We start from the raw sequence: 20,245 nt of genomic DNA, 5'->3' as shown, positions 1-20,245 counted from the left end.
TCTGCAAAGCAGGGAGATGTAAACAGGCCTCAGGCAGCGAGGTATGGGAGTGCTCTGGGCAAAAGTTACCTCCCCCCCCCCAACGGGAAGTGATTTAGCACACCTGAGCTAGGGAAGTGCCCAGTGGAGAACCCCGCTGTGTGGTTTAGTAGACTAGCTAGAGACTAAGCAGTGAAAGTGTCATTATCTGAGGCTAAAGCCCCGTGTAGGGCTGTGGGTATTAGTGGCTGACCAGCAAAGGGCCCCATTCTGCCCAGAAGCAAATCTCGCTGGGAAAGTTCTATTGCCCCAGGCCAAGTCCCCCACTGTGCAGATTAAAGGCTGCCCCAGGCTGTGCCCCCCTGCCATGCAGGTTTGCAACTAGCCTAAGGAAAAGCCCCCGTTGGGGCTGTAAGATTGTGTTGCGATCTGTGCTGTCACTTCTGGTTTTGGGTGTGTACACACTCCTGTCCAGTCTGCACTATATGCTCGCCTCTAGGTCTCTCCCTGCTTGCGTTGATCTTTTCCCCAGCCCCTCAGGACAAATCTTTTCTGATGAAATTCCAGATTTTCTTCATCTGGTGAGTTGTATTTCTAGTCTTCATGTGTTTTACCACTTGAGTGTTATTTTTAAGGCTGAATATAATGCTGGTCGTGAGGGTAGGAGACGTGCTTAGAAAGTGGTACGTGCCTTCTCCGCCATCTTGGCTCTGCCCCTCCAGAAAGCTTATAAAATAAATCTTGTATTTGGGGTAAAGGAGATGAAGGAAAAGGGGAGGCGAGTGAAGAACTTGGATAGAATGGAAGACTACAGGCAACAGAGAAGATCATTCTTGATGGAATAAAACTGTTCAAGATTAGAAAAGGACAGATGCTGTCATTAGGTTTTAATGATATCATTTTTCTAGCAGTTTAATTTTAAAGTAGACCACTCTAAGAAAAACCAACAATTTAAAGCAAGGGTGAATAGCCTAGATGATTGATGAATGGTTATTTCAATTAATGGACTATAAGTTAAGTACATGAACTATCTCTAATTCATCTTTATATCTCTTGCTGTTTAGCAGGATGCTCTGCATGACTTAGATCCTCAAATATTGATTAAAAGAGCATCAACTAACTTTGGCTTGATTTTTGAAGGCCTTTTCTGAGGTATTTTGACATACATAATAAAACATGGTATTTGTGAGATAATCAGAAGAGAACATCTGGTGAAGATCTTGTTATTCAAAGGTCAGGACTATAGACTGGATTGAGGATTTCAGTGCTGTAGGGAATTCTCAAGTGAAGAAAGTGTCTTTCCCAAGGCAGTTCAGCACCTTCTCTGTAAGTTTCTGTCATGTCTTAGATCACATAGTCAGAATACATCAGAAAGAGGGCTTGAAATCATATCTATGAGGACTTTATTTCTTACTTTTCTATTCACTATGATACCTGTCTCTTAGGATACTATCTCTCTTAGGAACAAAGAGAAGACTGGATCAAAATTTAAATTTTATAAATTAAGAGGCTTATTAGGTGTTTTTCAATGAAATAAAAACCAGAGAGAAGTAAAGGAAAACATAATGCTCACGAAAACAAATTATCATCCCTAAAACTATTTTGACCCAACAAACATTTACCAAGTTTCTAAGCTAGGATGATAAAAACAAAAGCATACCTGCTCTATATTCTACTAAGGACAGAGATTTAAGTCTTACATAAGTACATCTAATATAACTAAAATATAAAATATAACTAAAACTATAGAGAGAAAGAAATACCAGAGATGGAAAGATATTAGGAAACTCTTTAGGAAGAAAGAGAAACTCGAGCTGAACCTAAAAAGATGTCAAGGAATCTGAGAAGAAAGAGTGCAAAGGAAGAGCATGCTAGGGATTGACTTGTGAGAATGAGCAATGGTCAGATTTTGAAAGCTGAGTTTTAGGAATAGTGAGCATTCTAATTTGAATGGACTGAATATTCTCAGCCTTTCTTTTGTTTGTGATATCACACATCTCAGAAAGCTTTCAAATTTTCCTCATGTTTTTTATATCTACAAATGTAGTGATCACCTCTAGAGTCCTAGTGGATAATAATCTCCTTTGTGCAGTAGAGAGCAGCATGGCTAGTTTTGCCTGCCTTGTGTAGCAAAAGGCAGGCAAGCAAAGATTCATGCTATTCTTTGGTGATATACCACTATTTAAAAATGTCATTTTTGAACTTCATTCATACTGATTTCTGGTTATCTGATTACTATTTGTATTTTATTCAATGAGATAAAAATTATTTGTAGGAATGACATCATGTAGCGTTTTAGTATCTGTGTATCTTTTTTGATTGTTTTCCTACTTTATAGACATGGTTGAGAAAGTGAAAGCATCACTCTTTGCAAATATGTAAATAGTTACTTAAAACCAGAACCTCTCTAATTCATTGCCATCTTCAGATGAAAGCTCATGTTCATTGCTGACAAGGTCAGGACTCCAGTCAGCTCAACTCAGCAAAGATAATGGAAATATAAGAAAAAAAATCACAGTACATTAGACACTTCTTCTATTATGGTCTTTAAAAACAACACTATTTGTCCCTGACAGCAGTCATAAGTTAGTGATGTAGAAAATTTTACACAGAAGTATCTAAATGGCAGAAATTTTTAAGATTACACATTCAAAATATTTTGAGTGACAAAATGTTCATCACCAGAGACAGTGCTTAAATCCACTTTGCGACCAGGAACAGAAATAGCAGCTTGAGGATGTCTTTCAGGGTCAAATATAGGATACAAATAAAAAATGCATTCAATAATATGGAAGCTCTTTTAAAAAAATGTATAAAAGGGTACCATATAGACATTGCAATACATTTAAAATTTGTTTCCCTTAAATGTTTTATCTACATTTTTTCATGTCCACTCAATAATCAATCAACAATTATTCATTAAGCACCAATCATACACTGGCAGCTTTGCTACGTATATTGGGATAAAGACACAAAATTGAAATAGCTCCTGCTCTCAAGAAGCTTCTATTCTCTCAAAAGAGAGAACATGCATACACACAGTAAACACAAGGCAATTTCAATGAGAAAGCACAGTTCATATTTTGCATATACAACTGTAAGGCTAAATATTCTTTGTCTTTAATTTGCAGCATCATCACCATTAGAATATCACAATTTTGTCAGGGAATTTTCAAGTTTTCCTTATGATTTTTATATTTACAAATGTTTTGTTCATTTCCAGAATCCCAGCAGACAATTTCCCTTGTGAAGCAGAGAACAGCATGGCTAGTATCACTCACTTTGTGTAGCAAAAGGGAGGCCAGGAAAGGCTTGTGATATTCTTTGGTGACATTTTATCATTTTAAGGTGCTATTTTTGAGCTCCATGTCTTTAAACTTTAAAAAACTCTTCTAAATTGAAAGGAATCTCCATGTCATATCTAGACCATATATTAAATATGACTGCTCTATGACATGATAAAAAGTCATATAATCCTGTTTAATGATTTCAATGAGAGGGAACTTATTACCTCCCAAGGCAAATTGTCTTTCTTAAACCCCATTAGTTTCCTATTATTTCCAGGATTAAATATAAAATCCTCTTTTGGGCTATTACAACATTTCATCATCTGGTCCTTGCCTACTTTTTCAGTTGTTTTATGCTTTATTAGCTTCTGTGTATTATATGATTTAGCTATATTGGTCCCTTTGCTGTTCTTTGAAGAAGATACTTCATTACGTAACTTTTCATTTTTGCTGGCTGTTTCACATTCTTAAAACAACTCCCCTTCCCATTTTCTCTATCTCCATTTCCTGGTTTCCATCAAGCCTCAGCTAAAGTTTCCCCTTCTACAAGAAGCCTTTCCTAGTCTTCTTTAATCTTAATGACTTCCCCTAAATTGTCTCCAATTCACACATCTAATGTCTTTTTCTTTATACACTGTGGCTGGTAAGTTGTCTCTTTCCTTAGAATATGAAGTATTTGAGAAAAGGGGCTTGTTTTTTCAACTTTTATATTACCAGCATATTCCCTTGTGCCCAACCTTCCAAACTAATTTTTGAGGCTACTCTTTTAACTGAGCATCATAAATATGGACAAGAGGCAGGTTTCATTCATTTAGCTTTCCACGTGTGGATTATGAAGTGAGTTCTCATGATTGTCAATATCCCGATGGAAGCCTTCTGGCATTTCCTGGATGAATGTATTTAGAACAACAACATTCATGAAAAGATGTATCTGAAAGTCATGTTCTTTAATAAGAGAACCTTACTTCTCTTTGCATGTTAGATAACTCTGACAAGCTCATGTTGCATCTTTTATGTTTCATATGATGTTGAAAATCAGAGAATAAAGTTCTTTGCTGCCATGTATATCAGAGGCCTCTTGTAGTAGTCATACCAGTTTTCCTACCTTTCAAGTTATACAATTGACTGACTATGAGTTCATAGTTGACTAAAACCAACATGGTATGTTCATATAAACTCTTGTGTAGATATGCCTTGTCATTTTAACTCTACAGCATTCTATTTTATTGTATTTAGCCCACTGTTCTTCTAAACCAATATTTTTTAGGTTCCTTAATTTTTAGATCAAGAAATGCATTCTTGCTCAAAGTTTCATGTTGCTTAAAAAATACATACATATATACTGTCTATTCTTCTTTCCAAATTCTTAATAAAAAAAAAATAAAACTAACGAGGCAAACTGCTTTTCTTCTTTCCTTAGAATTCAGGGGTCCTCAAACTATGCCTGCAGGCCAAATGCGGCAGCTAAGAACGATTATCTCCCCCACCCAGGGCTATGAGGTTTTTTTATTTAAAAGCCCACAAAACAAAGTTTTTGTTTTTACTATAGTCCGGCCCTCCAACAGTCTGAGGGGCAGTGAACTGGCCCCCTATTTCAAAAGTTTGAGGACCCCTGCAGATAGCTTAATATTTCTCTGGCACCACTTCTTGCCCAATTCCTGATTGGGCCCTCTGATCCTATTATTAATTCCCAATAATGATATGACACTGATGATTTTCCCACATATTTGTTAACCCTTTGTCTACCATTATGGTCATTGTAGTCACATTCGTGGGCAATCTTTGCTTCTCAGGACACTAATGAAAATTATGGGCAATGTGTAGGTTGAGTAATTATAGGATCCTCAATGGGCATCTTTTAAGCCAGAAGGAATACTCTGCTCATAATGTTTAGTTTCTTCTTACTTTTGCTAATAGGAATGATTTAATCACAAGCAGTGCTATTCCCTGCCTAATCAATAATAGTCAAGGTATAGAATTTCAGAAGTAGAAGGTAGTTCAGAGGTCATCCACCTCAAGTTATTCTGAATGAATATTCACTTTATAGTCTCCCAGAAAAAATAATTATGTGCCTTACTTTGAGACTTGCACTGATCTCCTTGCTAAATTCTCGGCCAAGACAGAGATTCAAGCCTACATTAAAAACCTATCCAACAAGCATGTGTTGTGCTCTAATGCCTCTAGAAATTCCCAATATCTGGAAATCTGTCCATCCCCCTTTTTTGCCTGTTGAATTCCAACCTGTTAAAAAACGTAAAATCCACATGTTATCTCCTTCATAAAATTTCCGCCTTCTACTCTCTTCTGGTTGACAAAATTCTTCTCCATATCAAGTATCCCTTTGTTTTAAATCATCCACTGTATTGATGATGTCATATAATACATTACTATTGTGTGCATATCCATCGTTTCTCCATACTAGACTAAACACTGTATTAGGACAAAGACTTCATCTTACCTCCTCAGTGCCTAGTGAAGGGATGGATATATGTTAGGATACTTCATAAGTATTTGTTGTATTTGATCAACTGAAACTGTCCAAAATAAACCAGGATAAATTTCAACAAGAGAACATAATGCTTTTCCTTTCTTGATAGCAATAACTACAATGAACATTTGTATTAAGCTTCAAAGTTTGCCAGGCACTTTATTCATTATATCATTTTCTCATAAGTGAGTGATATAATGAATGGTGAAATTTGGGATGTGGAGTCACAATGTTTTTCAGTTTGCTAAAGGTAGTAAGCAAAGAAGCTTAATTATTTCAAGAGTTATATTCCTGAGCAACTGCTTCAAAATTCTTTTTAACTGCTTTAAAAATGTTAACATGGGGGAAAAAAAATCACAGAAAAAACAGAATTATCATCTAACTCATTTCCAAGAACCCCTTTGAATTCTCAAGCCTACTCTAGGAAAATGATAAAAATTAATTCCAGTCATTTCTTGACGTTAATATATCCAGTCAAATCACTTTGTAGTGTCATTCAGATCTTTGCAAATATCTTTGGTGATGAAGCTCATTAAAAAGCTCTCGGTTTATCAGGTTTCCTGATTCTTCAATCAACTTGATTATGACTCTTGAACAATTATGCAGTGGTGGTTGGATGGGATGGTGAAGGTTGTGTTATATATTCTCTGGTTCTTTTTTGAAAACTGTATAGTAGTGTAGAAAGATCATTGGATTTTTAGACTCTTGGTCCAGGTGTGGCCCAGCAATTTACTGTCTGTCTGAGCTTATAAAAAGTACTTAGTCACAATAGGAGAAAAAATGTGACAGAATGAAATGAGTCAGAATATGAAGTAAGCATCTGGAGCTGAAAGACCTATACTTGATGCTACTCCTTTATAAAATGAAATTTGATTAAATGACCTCTAAGTCTCCTTTCAGGCAGTTAGGTGGAATAGTCAGAGTCAGGTCTAGAGTCAGGAAGACTCATTTTTGTGAGTTTAAATCTGGCCTCAGACACTAAGCTATATGACCCTGGTCAAGTCACCTATTTGCCTCAGTTTTCTAATTTGCAAAATGAGCTAGCGAAGGAAATGGCAAATCATTCCAGTATCTTTACCAAGAAAACCCCATATGATGGCATGAAGAGTTGGACACAACTGAAAAACAACCAAACAATAAGTTTTGGAATCTGAGGTTCTATGACCTCTGGTTCCTAGTTTTCTCACCTAAAAAATGAAACAGTTGGACAAAAAGATCTGTAGATTTGCAACAGATTGAAATTCTAGGAACTCAGGGACCAGGGGTATGCACTCAATAATTATACATACTCACTGAGATATTTCAAAGATATAGTCTTTGAAATGACATGTTTTTCTTTTGCTTTAATTGAAAAACTAAAATAACAAGAACTTCATAAAAATTAATATTAATACAATCTAAGAAGGACAAAAAGACTTTACAATACCTGAAGGGCATCCTGATATTCATCCTCTCTGCATATTTGCACAGCGTATCCCATGGACAGTGGATTTTGACAAACATGATATCACTATTTGTAATGGATTGCTGCAAAGTAGAATAAGACAGGTACCATAAATGAGATGTGCAGCTGATTCTACACTATGCAACCTTATTTCCTAGGGAAACCTTATCTCTTAGAAAATAAGAGATTATATCTGACAATATGGATAGCATCCAACAGAGAGTACTTAGGATGGCAAGGGATTTCAAGATTGTGTCATAACAGGAACAATTAAAGAACCAGAAGAATATCTAGTCTAAATAAGAAAATTCTGAAGAACATGAACTCTGTCTTCAAGTATTTGAAGAGGTAGCACATACAGATTATCAAATATATCAACTGCTTTGGGAACATCCATAAATTTCTATGGTCCCAACTCCTAACACCATGCCTTCTTAAGGATCCTTAGAGGAATAAATCATAGAAATTATGAAAAGATGGTTAGAAGAAAGGTTAATGAAAGAGCAGAAGTTCTATTTTGAGGGCTTCAGTATCTCTGAAGGCTGATCTAAGGTACACATTTTTTGGTTGCCAGTGTTCAAGTAGTTCAATAGAATAGTAGATGATGCTTTGAAATGCAGAGCAAAGGATGTACTAATTTCCATTTTAAAGAGAGAAAAGAAAAAGGACATCTAAATTTCCACAATTAATGCACTAATCCAAGACAAAATTACATGCACATTCATTAAATTGCTTCCTTAAATAAATGGTTCATGTCAGTAGCTGATGTCCAGCCATGGGCATGGTTTTTATTTACTTGACTGTCCTTCAAACATTTTGATGACACTGCAACTTCATCTATTCTTGTGCAAAGCAGGTTGCCATTATGAGAAGATCCTGTAAGAAAGTCTTTTTGGAAAGAGTGATATATTTGGCATTAAATAACCTTAGTTTAATTTGTAGCTTGACTAGGGGCGATTCATTGAAATGACCCAGCCATTCTACAAAGCAATTTGGAATTATATTTCCAAAGTTATTGAACTTTGCAATAATGATACTTTGTATGGTATTGGCCTATATTATCCCAACGAGATCAAAGAAAGAGGAAGGAATCCTATATATAAAAAAATATTTACAGCATATCTTTTCTATATTGACAAAGAACAGGAAACACTGAGGATACTTGTAAATTGGTGAATGACCAAAAAATTATTGTAGATGAATGTCATTTGTGGTATGAGAAATTAAAAAAAACAAAGATGGCTTTCAACAAAACCTGGAAAAACTTGTATTTAGTATCACAGAATGGAATTAGGGGAATCAGAAGAACATAAAACTTTTGTTTTGTCTTAATCATCATGAACTATCCCAAATTCAAAAGACCTTCCATGGACTCTCAATTCTAGAAGCAGGTTTGGAGAATGATGATATATATAACATTGCAAGGATTGGCCATCAGATTTGGTAGTTTGCCATTCCTCTCGCGCAACTGAGTGGGCCATGATGTAAACCAGGTTTGGAGTCAGAAAGACTCATCTTCTTGAGTTCAAATCTGCCCCTAGACACTTACTAGTCACACAACTAGTGTGACCCTGGGTCAGTCACTTAACCTTGTTGGCCTAAGTTTATCCATCTGTAAAATGAGTTGGAGAAGGAAATGCCAATATCATTGCCAAGAAAACTCTGAATAGGGTCATAAAGAATGGGACAAAACTAAAACAACTGAACAACACTGCCCTCAAAGGTATACTAAAGGCCTAGAATAAAAATTATCCTTTAGGCTAGACTTTTTCAGAGGGCCTTGTTAGAGTTTTAACATTCTAAAACTCTGTCCTTACCTATGAATAGAAGGGAAAAAACAGGGGAAAAATCTGAGCTCTCAGAGTATACTTCATGGAAAAGAATTATTTCACACTGAACTTCATTTCTCTAAAATTTGAAATCCCAATATACTAAAATATAAATGATTCATCTTTTGAAACAGTCTTTCTTCAAGGGCTCCCACCTTTTCCCTGAATATTCTAAGAACAGATTGAATTTTCTTCCCCACCACCCTACTTCAAAAAAAAAAAATCATCGCCCAATTTCAGGCCTCTGGAAATAATAACAACATATTGACAGAGTTACTCTAATTCAAATCATGTCCATTATCTCACTTTGGGCATCATTATATTATTTTGGGTTGGTTGGGGAAGGCATTTCCAATATTTCATTATAAAGTGAAGAAATGTAAGCACAAGAGATTAACTGACTTGCTATCCTAGGAATCAGGAAAACCTGAGGCATATCCTCAGATATTAGTTGATGTTGGGCAATACCCAACCTTGCTCTGCCTCAGTTTCTTTTTCTGGAAAATGACACTTTGGACATGATGTCCTCTAGGTCCTTTCCAGTTATAGATAAAAAAATTTCCTATAAGGTCTCAAGGTGACCAATCTACAATTAGATGAGACTCCATCTCCTTGATAAGATCCTGAATTGTGGATGTATTGGGCAGAAAGAAACTGAAGAATTAAAAAAAAATTGATCCCTGAGGCAAGCAGGGAAAAGGCACTGATAGAGATCTCTTTACCTGGGTGATCCCATCCTCTGGGGAGATACTCCAGTCAGAAATTCAAGCTATGTCAAATCCCCGAGGCCCACCCTCTGCAGATGTCTTGGGCAGCCTCAATTTGCCAGATCCTGTCAGAAATCCCAGTCATGTCCCTGAGGTTAAATTTTCACTATAAAATGTATTTATGGCCATGCCATACTCACTGGTCTCCTTTGGGTCAGTGTGCCTCTGGCCTTATGCCTTTGGTGTCTATTCCCTTATCTCTCCCCCAGGCCATGTATTATCTCCCCTAACTCGCCCACTCAACCCTATTTCTCCTTGTTATAGCTAACTCTTTTAGGGTGCTAAGTCCCTTTCAAGATTTATCCTACCAGTGAAGGACATACTTTAGGCTCCTGGGATGCTGCTCTTTTTCTACTGGGTAATTGTGAGTTCCACTGAGGAACTTGTCTTTCATATGGTCTCCTACTCTATTTCATATTTGTCATTCCTGGTGTCTATTCCTTCATTTTATCTGTAACCTCTTCCTTAAATAAATCCACTTTTTCCTGAAGAGAATGATCATTGTGAATTCTTCACATGATTGAACCCCAACTTTTGTTGCCTACCATCATCTGGTATCTACATCAGCCACATCACCCTGACCAGATTACCTCTAGTAGATTTCCCTCTCCCCCCTGCCATTTTGCTTCCTCTTTCACTGACATTTTTTCAATGTATTCTGCCAAAAAAAAAAAAAAAAAAAAGCTCCATAAGTTTTTTACTTCTTAAAAAAAAATCTTGCCACTTTCACAGCGCTGAGTTATAAAGAAGAAGGGAGCATCCATGTTAGATAAGAAGCCTCTTTCAATCACATGCTAGATTATGGGAATCCACTTTGGGAAAGTAAGGGCTACTGTTGAGTTTCCTGGAAAAGTATATATTTCTGGGGAAAGACTGGAGAGTTCAAAAGCTGCCTGAAGATTGTAGGAATAGTCTGGAAACTTAACCTAGTGTGAGAGATCTTTACAGGAATTTCCTGAGATGTGAATCTAGTCTCATGTTCTGTGAAAGGCATCCTCCTTCCTTATAATTAGTAAGGATAATCAGAGAAGTGACACAATCCTTTCAAGAAAAGAGAACAATTTTACAATTAAAAAAAAGGCAACTAGGTGAAATGGTAAAGTATTTAACTCAGAGTCAAATACATTCATATAAAGCTCTTCTTAAAGAAACTGTATAAACACTAGCTGTTATTATTTTTATTAAAAAAATAATTATTGCTACTAACAGGATGTTATCTCTATCATTTATCTATTTATTCATCCATCTATCCATCCATCCTTTTATCTTTATCATCCATCTATCTACTTGTACCCTTCTATCTAGCAACCTATTTATCTCCAACTATCTCTATCCATCAATCAATTTATCTGTGTACTCCTCCATCTCTCTCTATCATTCATCTACTTATCTATGAAACCTTCCATTTATCTATCACCTTCCTTCCCTCCTTCCTTCCTTTCACTTAAAGAGTCCTTAAAAATAAAGTAGCTCAACTACTTTGTTTTAAAAACAAGGAATAGAGAGCATAAGGTACTTGGAGGCAGGGGGGAGTTTCATTTTGCCTTTATATGTCTAGGGACTAGGAAAGGCAGCAAGGCATAATGGATAGAGAGTCGGCCTCAGAGAGATGGCCCAGTTCCTCTTCTGACACATACTTGCTGTATGAACCTAGCCAAATCATTTAATTTTTTGTGCCTCATTCTGAGAATATAGGTTACCAGGAAGTTTCACTGGTAGTTTCCTCTTCCTGAAGTTTCCTTTATCAATGAAATCATAGGATCAGTTTCTATCCCCTATCTTTAGCAACAAAAATCAACAAATTTTAACAAAAAAAGTTTGCAAAATCTTGTCACATGCTATAAAACAGATTTTAGGAGAGGAGAAGCAAAATAACTTGGGCAAAGTCAGAAGGCTAGTTAGTGATAGAAAAGCAAATAGAAGACCCAGTCTTTTTGCTACTGGAGCAGGTCTCATTTTATAGCTATCTCTGATTCTTTAATGGCTTCCTAGAAAGGAGATAAGATAGAGGCTAAAGAGTTTATAGGCAAAAGAGCTTGGAAATAGGACTCAGTGGCAGAAACTCTAGTTCCAGGAAACAGCCTTTGTGGCGCCCCTGCTTCACTCTTAGACTAACACGTTTCTGAAAATGTGCTTCAGAACAGAATTCCTGCACAACAACAACTTTGCCATCAGCTATTGAAATGTCATGCCGAGTGCAAAGCAAACTAGAAGGTTTCTCCTTTTGTACATTCCCCCCCTGGGATGTAACATGTGTCTCCTTCTGTGCTTCTTCCACGTAATCTCTCTTTTCTTATTTCTCCTTTTTAAGAGAGGAGTAATTGTGCTCCAAGCAGCAGGAAAACTGAGTACCTTTGCCTCTGAAAAGAAAGCTTGGCATCTGGCACTCCTCAATTTGGTGGAGGCCCACTTTTCAAACATGAACAGAGACACCCACTGCCTTCATCCTTCATATCTTTATGAAATTATTCCACCCAAATTCCCAAGAGGTAGAGCCTTTATGTTGCACAGATGCTAAGCCAGAAGCCCTGAGAAGCTTGGCGGCTGGCACAAATCACACAGTAAGCCCAGAGTTCCTGCTCTAAAGAGAAAGGAGAGTGACAAGAAGCTTGATCTGGAAGGATGTCAGGATTCTAATAATGGCTATTCTGCTCAGGTGTGGGAAGGAGAGAGAAGGGGGAAAGAGAGAAAAAGAAAGCGGGGGGAGAGAGACAGAGACACAGAGGGAGACAGAGATGGAGGAGAGAGAGAGAGAGAAACAAAGACAGAGACAAATAGAAAGACAGAGAGATAGAGGCAGAAAAAGGCCGACATAGAGACAGAACTAGAGAACTGGCACTGAAACATGTAGGAAGGTGATGATTTGTTGTGTATAATAAACAGCTAGCAGGTACCTCTAATGTTATATATGGCAAGGAACAAGTCCTTCATTCATGCTTCCCCAAATAAACTGAATATTTGAGCATCTTTTCTTTTCAAACAGACTGCAATCTTCTTGAACTCAGGAACAAAGAGATGATAATAGATTAATTATTGAATAAATGCTTGCTGATTTGTCATGAATAAAACATGTATGTATTGTGAGGAATAATTAGGGTTGTTGGAATAGGGAAAGGGATACCAATATTCAACAGCGCTTTAACTATGGCTAAGTTCCTCCTTTACTTTTCTGATGTTCAGGACACTGCTTTCCAGCTCTGAAGTGCAATGGTATTTTCCTGGAGAATATTTACACATACACATATAACAGTATATACACGAGTATAATATACTAATATTTATGTGCATATATGCTATTGTACACTATTGCTAGCATGTTATATGTGTACACACATACATAGAAACACATATAAACACACATATAATAATAGTATGTGTACAATGCGTATTGTTAGTATGCATAGTATACACACACACACATATATGTGTCCAATCCATCTAACATCTAGTATAGAGAAGAGGCATCTAGGTGGTGCAGTGGATATAGTGTAACAGATTTGGAGCCAGAAAGACTCATATTCCTGAATTCAAATCCAGCCTCAGGCATTTACTACCTGTTTAACCCTAGGCAAGTTACTTAACTGTTTGCCTCCTCATCTGTAAATGGATTGGAGAAGAAAATGGCAAAACATTCCAGTAACTTTCTCAAGAAGACCCCAAATGGGTCAGACTTGACTGAAACCACCGAACCACAACAACCAAGCAAAGAGCACTCCCAGGTGAGGAAATCTCCTCTACCAATATAAGTCAGCAGCTTCTCTGCAGTGTATTGTCTTAGTTACCTCCAGTTTATAATCGATTACCTAAGGAATATGTGGTGAGGATGGGATGTGAGCCCCAAACATCCTGACTTCAAGCTGACTACAACTATGTCTCCTTTACATAAATACAAACGCCCAGATGAGAAGTCTAAATGAAATATACTTGTTAGATGCAGCCAATCATTTTACAAAAATATCCTTAAATTAACAGAAGCTTTCTTTTTTTCTTTTTGTTTTTATTAAAGCTTTTTATTTTGAAAACATGTGAAAACAATTTTCAACACTGACCCTTGCAAAACCTTGTGTTCCCATTTTTTCCTCCCCTTCCTCCCACCCCCTCCCCCAGATGGCTAATAATCCAATATATGTTAAACATAAAATATGTTAAATCCAATATATGCATACAATTATTTTGCTGCACAAGAAAAATTAGATCAAAAAGGAAAAAAATGAGAAAGAAAACAATATGCAGGCAAACAACAACAAGAAGAGTGAAAATGCTATGCTGTGATCCACACTCAATTTCCACAGTCCTCTCTCTGAGTGTGGATGGCTCTCTCCTTCACAAGGCCATCTTGGCTCATCTCATCTAACAGAATCTTAAAACTAAATTTTTTATGGGAAATATTTCATTTTTAACTTAATTAAATTGGTTTTATTTTAAAATTTTAATTGGGTAATAGCCAAATAGATAGTGGTTTGTATAACTTCTATCTCTTCTTCTTTGCACTGGTTATCCCCCTTCCTTAAAATATACTAATTCCTAACTTAGAAACCTTCCCTTCTTCTTTCTCCCCTCCCAAATTCACATTGGACATTCTTTCATCTTGTTGTTCAGTCATTTTATTGTGTCTGACTCTTCCCGACTCTATGTATCACCAGACCCTTCTGTCCTCCACTATCTCTCAAAGTCTATCCAAGTTCACTGTCACTGTTTCCATGATACTATCTATCCTTTTGTCGTCAATAATTTCCAATATCTTGGTCTTTTCCCATATGTTCCATCTTCTCATTATGTGGTCAAAATATTTGCGTCTCAGCTTCAGTATGAGACTTGCTAGTGAATTGCCTGATTTAATTTTAGGTACTAACTGGTATGATCTCCTTGCTGTCTCAAGGACTCTCAAAAGCCTTCTTCTTCTTGTATCACAATTTGAAAGCTTTGATTATGCTGTGCTCAGTTTGACTATCTACACATAGCTTTTTCTGACCATCAGCTATCCCTTTCCTAACTTAAGTTGATCTTATATTTTGTATAATAATCTAAGAATAACTCCACCTTGAGATCTGCTTGTAACTGACAGTTTCCCACTTGGCATTTGCATAGGTTGTGGAACTCCCCTTCTATTCTGCTCCCTGGGAATTAGGACTCTCATTTTCTCTTTAGGCTACTTCATACCTAGTTATAATGCCTAACACAAAGCAAAGAGTTAATGTTGTTGTTGATAGATAATTACTTTGCAATAAGAAATAGTAAATATGAAGAGTTCAGAAAAGTAGGAAGATGTGTATGAACTGATGCAGACTTAAATAGTCAGAGTCTTAAGAACAAATATAAACAATGGCTTCAATAGTGTAAGTGAAAAACAAATCTAAAAGAAACTTGCATGCAAGTGAGGAAAAAATTGTTGCCAGATTTAGAGAAAAGATAATGAGTTTAAAGACCTTTCTTTTGGCAGAGAGCTGGGGAACCTATACAGGCATATTGTTGCTCATATTATCAGAAACAATCTCAGTTCTTGGTTATGTTTCTTTAGATATTTTTCTTTCTTTTAACAATGAAATTAATTCCAGAAGTGGAATCTAGATATTAATGACATAAATCTAGAAATCAGTGATACAAAATAGAAATCATTGATAAAACTTATTTAAAAATAAAATCTGTTATTAAAATAATATATAAGAAGAATTCATTTATGAGTTGAACATATTTCTAACAGGGAATGAATGAGTCATACCTCTCTTTCCAACATCAAGCCTTCTTCTCTGAGATTTCTTTCAAACGTGCTTCTTTTTTCTACCTGAAGACTGGATTTTTTGTATACCAAGATGTAATCAATGCGCTTTTTTCCATCTTTGAAAAAGAGGCTTGGGGGTGCTGCAACTTTCTTCTCCTTCTGCAAAGACAGGAACCCAAAAAAATCAGGTTGATGAACAGTCTATATCAGTACAAACAACTGAGGCAACCATAGTTGATGAGTTTCAGCTCCTTATTTTGTCACAAATCCTGATTGACAAAGCTTTCTCTCAGTGACCAGATTAAACATTCTTACTGAGCACAACTACCTGTGAGGATAAAAGAAATTGACATTTTATATCATCCTTTAAGAGTTGTTGAGTATTTTATATAGACTAACACATTTGAAACTCACAATGATTTTGAAGTATTTATTAAGACTTAACAATGTGCGAGATATTTCCTGTGATGGGAATACAAATTCAAGAAACCAAGACTATATTTTGAGAATCATTGATTTAATAAATAATAAGAAACATTCTTCCCATGTTTTGTAAAAATATATTAGTTTTTGAATAAATTGTATTCAGTTGTCAGTTAATTGGGTAAGTCTTTATTAAGTACCTGGCATATGTGAGGTACTATGCAGGGCATTGGGAATATAGACACAAAACCAAAACTATCTCTATCTTAAAGAAACTTATGTTCTATTATTTACCAGCTTGTTAATAGTTCTGGGTTCGTATTTTTTAAATTCATTGCAAAATTCATATTTAACAATATTTGATACTCATATAGCTCCAATCTCCAGTATAAAACATTTTATTTTTATTATAGATTATTCATATTACCAGGAAAATTTTCTTGGGTTTAGCACAATATCTGAGAGAATTAGCTGGCACAGTGGATCTGGAATCAGAAAAATCTGTTAAAATCTGGCCTCAGACATTTACTAAACTGTTTTGTGAAGACCACGTATTTTAAAATCAGCCAGAATCAGGAATTCAGGTTAGGAGAAAATCGTCAATCTTTATTCTCAGTGAAGAAAGATTGGAGGTGGAAGAGAATGGACAATAGCAATGTGTGCAGCTGAGTCAAGAAGCTAGCTAGATCAGCAGCCACACGACCAGCAGCTACGAGCATAGAACCCAGGCCAATCTCTCCCAGCCTCTCTTCCTGTCTCTCTGCCTCCACCCACCAAAATCGTCATTTCCTATACAACACATCAGGACTTGCACAGAGAGTGGGCGGGGGTCATTCTTTATCCAAGTATGTATATTAATAGAGATATCCAATTTATTTAGCCTCACGTGCTTACCTCAGTGCATCAACTAAGCCCAGCCCATTACATCTCCCCGCTTTTGTTTTAGAACACACGTGGTCATGCCACCCTGACCCTCAGGGAGGTCAGATCCCCAAGGAAGGATCCACCCCCCTGACTTTCAGGGAAGGAGGAAAGCACCAAAAAGGAGGACACAGCCTCCTGATTTCAGGAAGGGAGATGAAAAGCAAAAAGGGAAGTGGGAGTTGAGGGGTTTCTGGGCTGAAGGGTCTTATTATGCACAAAACCCATCAGCATGGGAGGTATTTAAAGAACAGCAATAACGCAGAGGCTATTAGATGACTTCCCACAGCGTAGGCTCGATGGGTTAAAAAACATGAATTGTGCAAGTTGCAGAATAGCAAACAATATAAATCAACATGGTGTTGGAAAGGATCAAAAGTCCAGAAGGAGGGTATGTAAACAACAGTCACAATACACCTTTTCAGCCCAAGAGATACCAAAACCAATCTATTGTCCATTGCTTCACATGTCAATGATACCCCTGAGGTTTTGAAGTCCTGCAAAAAGTCTTTTATTTTAGGGAATCCAATGATTCCAGCAGATTTTGAAGTCCTGTAAAATTCTTATCATTTCTCAGAGAATCCAATGATTCCTGAGGGTTTTCGTCCTATGTCCTCAGAGAACCAATGATTCCTGAGGGTTTTGTCCTATGTCTCAGAGAATCCAAATTCCTGAGGGTTTTGAAGTTCAACAACTTTTGATGTCCATGAGTCAAAGCCATTGAAAGATCCAGGTAAGATCTATATTTAATGTCCACTTTCATAGTGGACTTCCAGGTCCCATTTTTGATGGAATTCAAAGGCAATTAGCCTTCTAACTATGTTGGCTCCCCTTTATTCCAAGAAGCCCAGGAATCTCATTCTAAATACCATCGGCTGCTCGAGCTTTACATTTCAATTTGAAAAAAGAGAGGAAGTAGGAGCAAGTAAAGCCTATATGGCTTGCCTTCCTTTCCACGCCCACACTGCCTCCAGGGAAGAACCCCCTTGTGGTTTGAGACCAATGAAATTTCAAAATGGATATGACCCATTATAAATCTTTGGCGTTTATCTTTGTCCAAGCTTTGGGTAGACACTTTTGATTCACTTTGCAAACCACAGAAAAAAGAGACAGCCTGAGGGTCACTGAATTTCCCACAAGCATTTGCCATTATGGATTGCCAAAGCAATAAAACAGACAATGGTCCTGCTCATATTTAAAAATTTTGACACTTTGTGCAAAGTATAAGATTTTACACACCACGGGCATACCTTTTAATCCTCAAGGACAGGCAATAGTGGAGAGGAGAAACAGTGATATTAAGACGCTCCTCCAAAAACAAAAGAAAGGGGGAGCCACAGGTAACCCTAGAGAACTTCTAAATCTAAGCCTTTACACTATTAACTTCTTGATTTTTGACAAAGATGCACTGGCTCCGGCAGACAGGTTTTATAACTCACCGGAAGGTCAGTGTCCAGTTCGAGCAGCTCCACTATCTTTAGATAATTGCCAGGTGATGTGGAGAGATCCAGAAAGTGGTGAATGGAAAGGACCAGATAGGCTAACTGCTTGGGGGAGAGGGTTTGCTTATATCTCTACAGGTGGAGAAGGAATCAGATGGGTGCCAATGAGCCATATTTGCCTTGTCCATCACAGAGAGACAGAGCAGACCCTTGAAACAAAGGAGATGACCCAAGAAATATCGGGTGGTTCTGTTGTTGATTGTGCTCACCATTGAAAGAGCGTGGCAGTTATGGCATTTGACTCATGGACATCAAAGATTGTTGGACTTCAAAACCCTCAGGAATCACTGGATTCTCTGAGACATAGGACTTGAAAATCCTCAGGAATCATTGGATTCTCTGAGACATAGGACTTGAAAACTCTCAGGAATCATTGGATTCCACAAGAATTGGATTCTCTGTGTCTGTGATCAGACACAGAATCACAGAAATGATAAGACTGTTACACTGTTTGACTTTGGCAAGCCACTTAACTTGTCTGCCTCAGTTTCCTCAACTGTAATATAAGGATAATGATAGCACTGACTTCCCAGAGGTTATTAGGAGGATCAAAAAGGGTAGTCGTTCTTCTATATCCACCTGAGAGGTTCTTACTTTGAGGTTTGCTGATGAATTCGTTTTTGTTTCTTAAAGGGATAACTATTTCATGTTAACTAATTTCCTTTGTATTTCTATGTATTTTATTTCATTCATTTGAAAACATGACTTGGAGAAGAGATTTTTGGACTTCTTCAAAATGTCAAAGGAGACACATGACACAAAATGATTAAGAAATCCTAGGTTAGGGGTGGCTAGGTGGCACAGTAGAGTATCAGCCCTGAAATCAGGAGGACCTGAGTTCATATCTGGTCTTAGACATTTAACACTTCCTAGCTGTGTGACCCAGGGCAAGTCACTTAACTCCACTTTTCTCAGGAAAAAAAAAAGAATTCCTATGTTAGAAGATAACTGAAAAGTTGTTAATAGTGTACTCATTAATATATTGTATCATAGGAGAACATCTACTCCACCCCCTTCCATTCACAGCTGAGCAAACAGTCTTAGAGTATTTGAGTGATGTGTCCAAAGTTTCAAGTGGCAGTATCAGAATTTGAATGCAGATCCTCTTGCCCTAAATCCAGAAGTATTTTCTAAACCTTCAAGTACTACATAAATGCTGTTTCTTCCTATTATTATTCTTATTATCCCATGAGAGATGTTTTATGTATCAATGTATGTATATAATTTCATTTGAATTCTATCTCTCTAATATATGCACATGTATGTAAACACATCTATAGCTATCTACCTACATTTGCATCCATCCATATGTCTATTCATCCCCTTATCTATCCCTCTATCCTGTCTATGTTATCTATCCAGCCTTTCTGTCTATCTTTTTATCATCTATCTATCCATCCTGCCTGCCTGTCTCTGTCTATCTACCTATATATTCATCTGTCCATTTAGCTACCCATCCCTTTACCTCATTTCATCCTGACAATCTTCTGAGGTGGTTGTCATTATTATCATTATTTATTTGTCATAGGGGGATACTGAAGATGAGAGAGGGCAAATGATTTCCTAGGGCTACATTACTTGTGTCTGAATTAGGATTTGAACTCAAGTCTTTTGGACTCCAGAGACCAAGGACTACCTTTAGGACCTGACAGGTATGTGGGGTGAGGAAAGGTGATGACTCCATTTGCAATCCTGGATGATGAAGATGTTGGGGGTGCTTCACTTGACCACCTAGCTATCTGAGTGAAGAATCAGGGAAGAGTAAACTGAAAAACAATGCTTACAAATGGCATGGAACCAGCCTGCAGGATGGAGGCATTTAAGGGGTATAAAGTCCTATATTTCGGTGAGAACAGGTGGAACAGATGATGCTTTAATAGTGAATT

At 37.0% G+C, this 20,245-nt stretch overlaps 1 protein-coding gene across 4 annotated transcripts in view; it reads right to left on the bottom strand.

Moving 5' to 3' along the window:
* Positions 1-20,245, bottom strand: part of ANO3 (anoctamin 3) — a 314,333-nt gene that overhangs the window by 158,985 nt on the left and 135,103 nt on the right. For all 4 annotated transcript variants that reach the window (XM_031942598.1, XM_031942600.1, XM_031942597.1 and 1 more), the window contains 2 exons: positions 15,514-15,672; positions 7,181-7,281 (listed from right to left, as the gene is read on the bottom strand). In XM_031942598.1, coding sequence (XP_031798458.1) covers positions 7,181-7,281; positions 15,514-15,672 — 260 coding nt within the window. The remainder of the gene's footprint in view (positions 1-7,180; positions 7,282-15,513; positions 15,673-20,245) is intronic.

Source organism: Sarcophilus harrisii, chromosome 6, assembly GCF_902635505.1.
Source record: "Sarcophilus harrisii chromosome 6, mSarHar1.11, whole genome shotgun sequence".
In the NCBI taxonomy this organism is placed as follows: Eukaryota; Metazoa; Chordata; class Mammalia; order Dasyuromorphia; family Dasyuridae; genus Sarcophilus; species Sarcophilus harrisii.
This window is presented reverse-complemented; position numbering and strand designations above follow the sequence as displayed.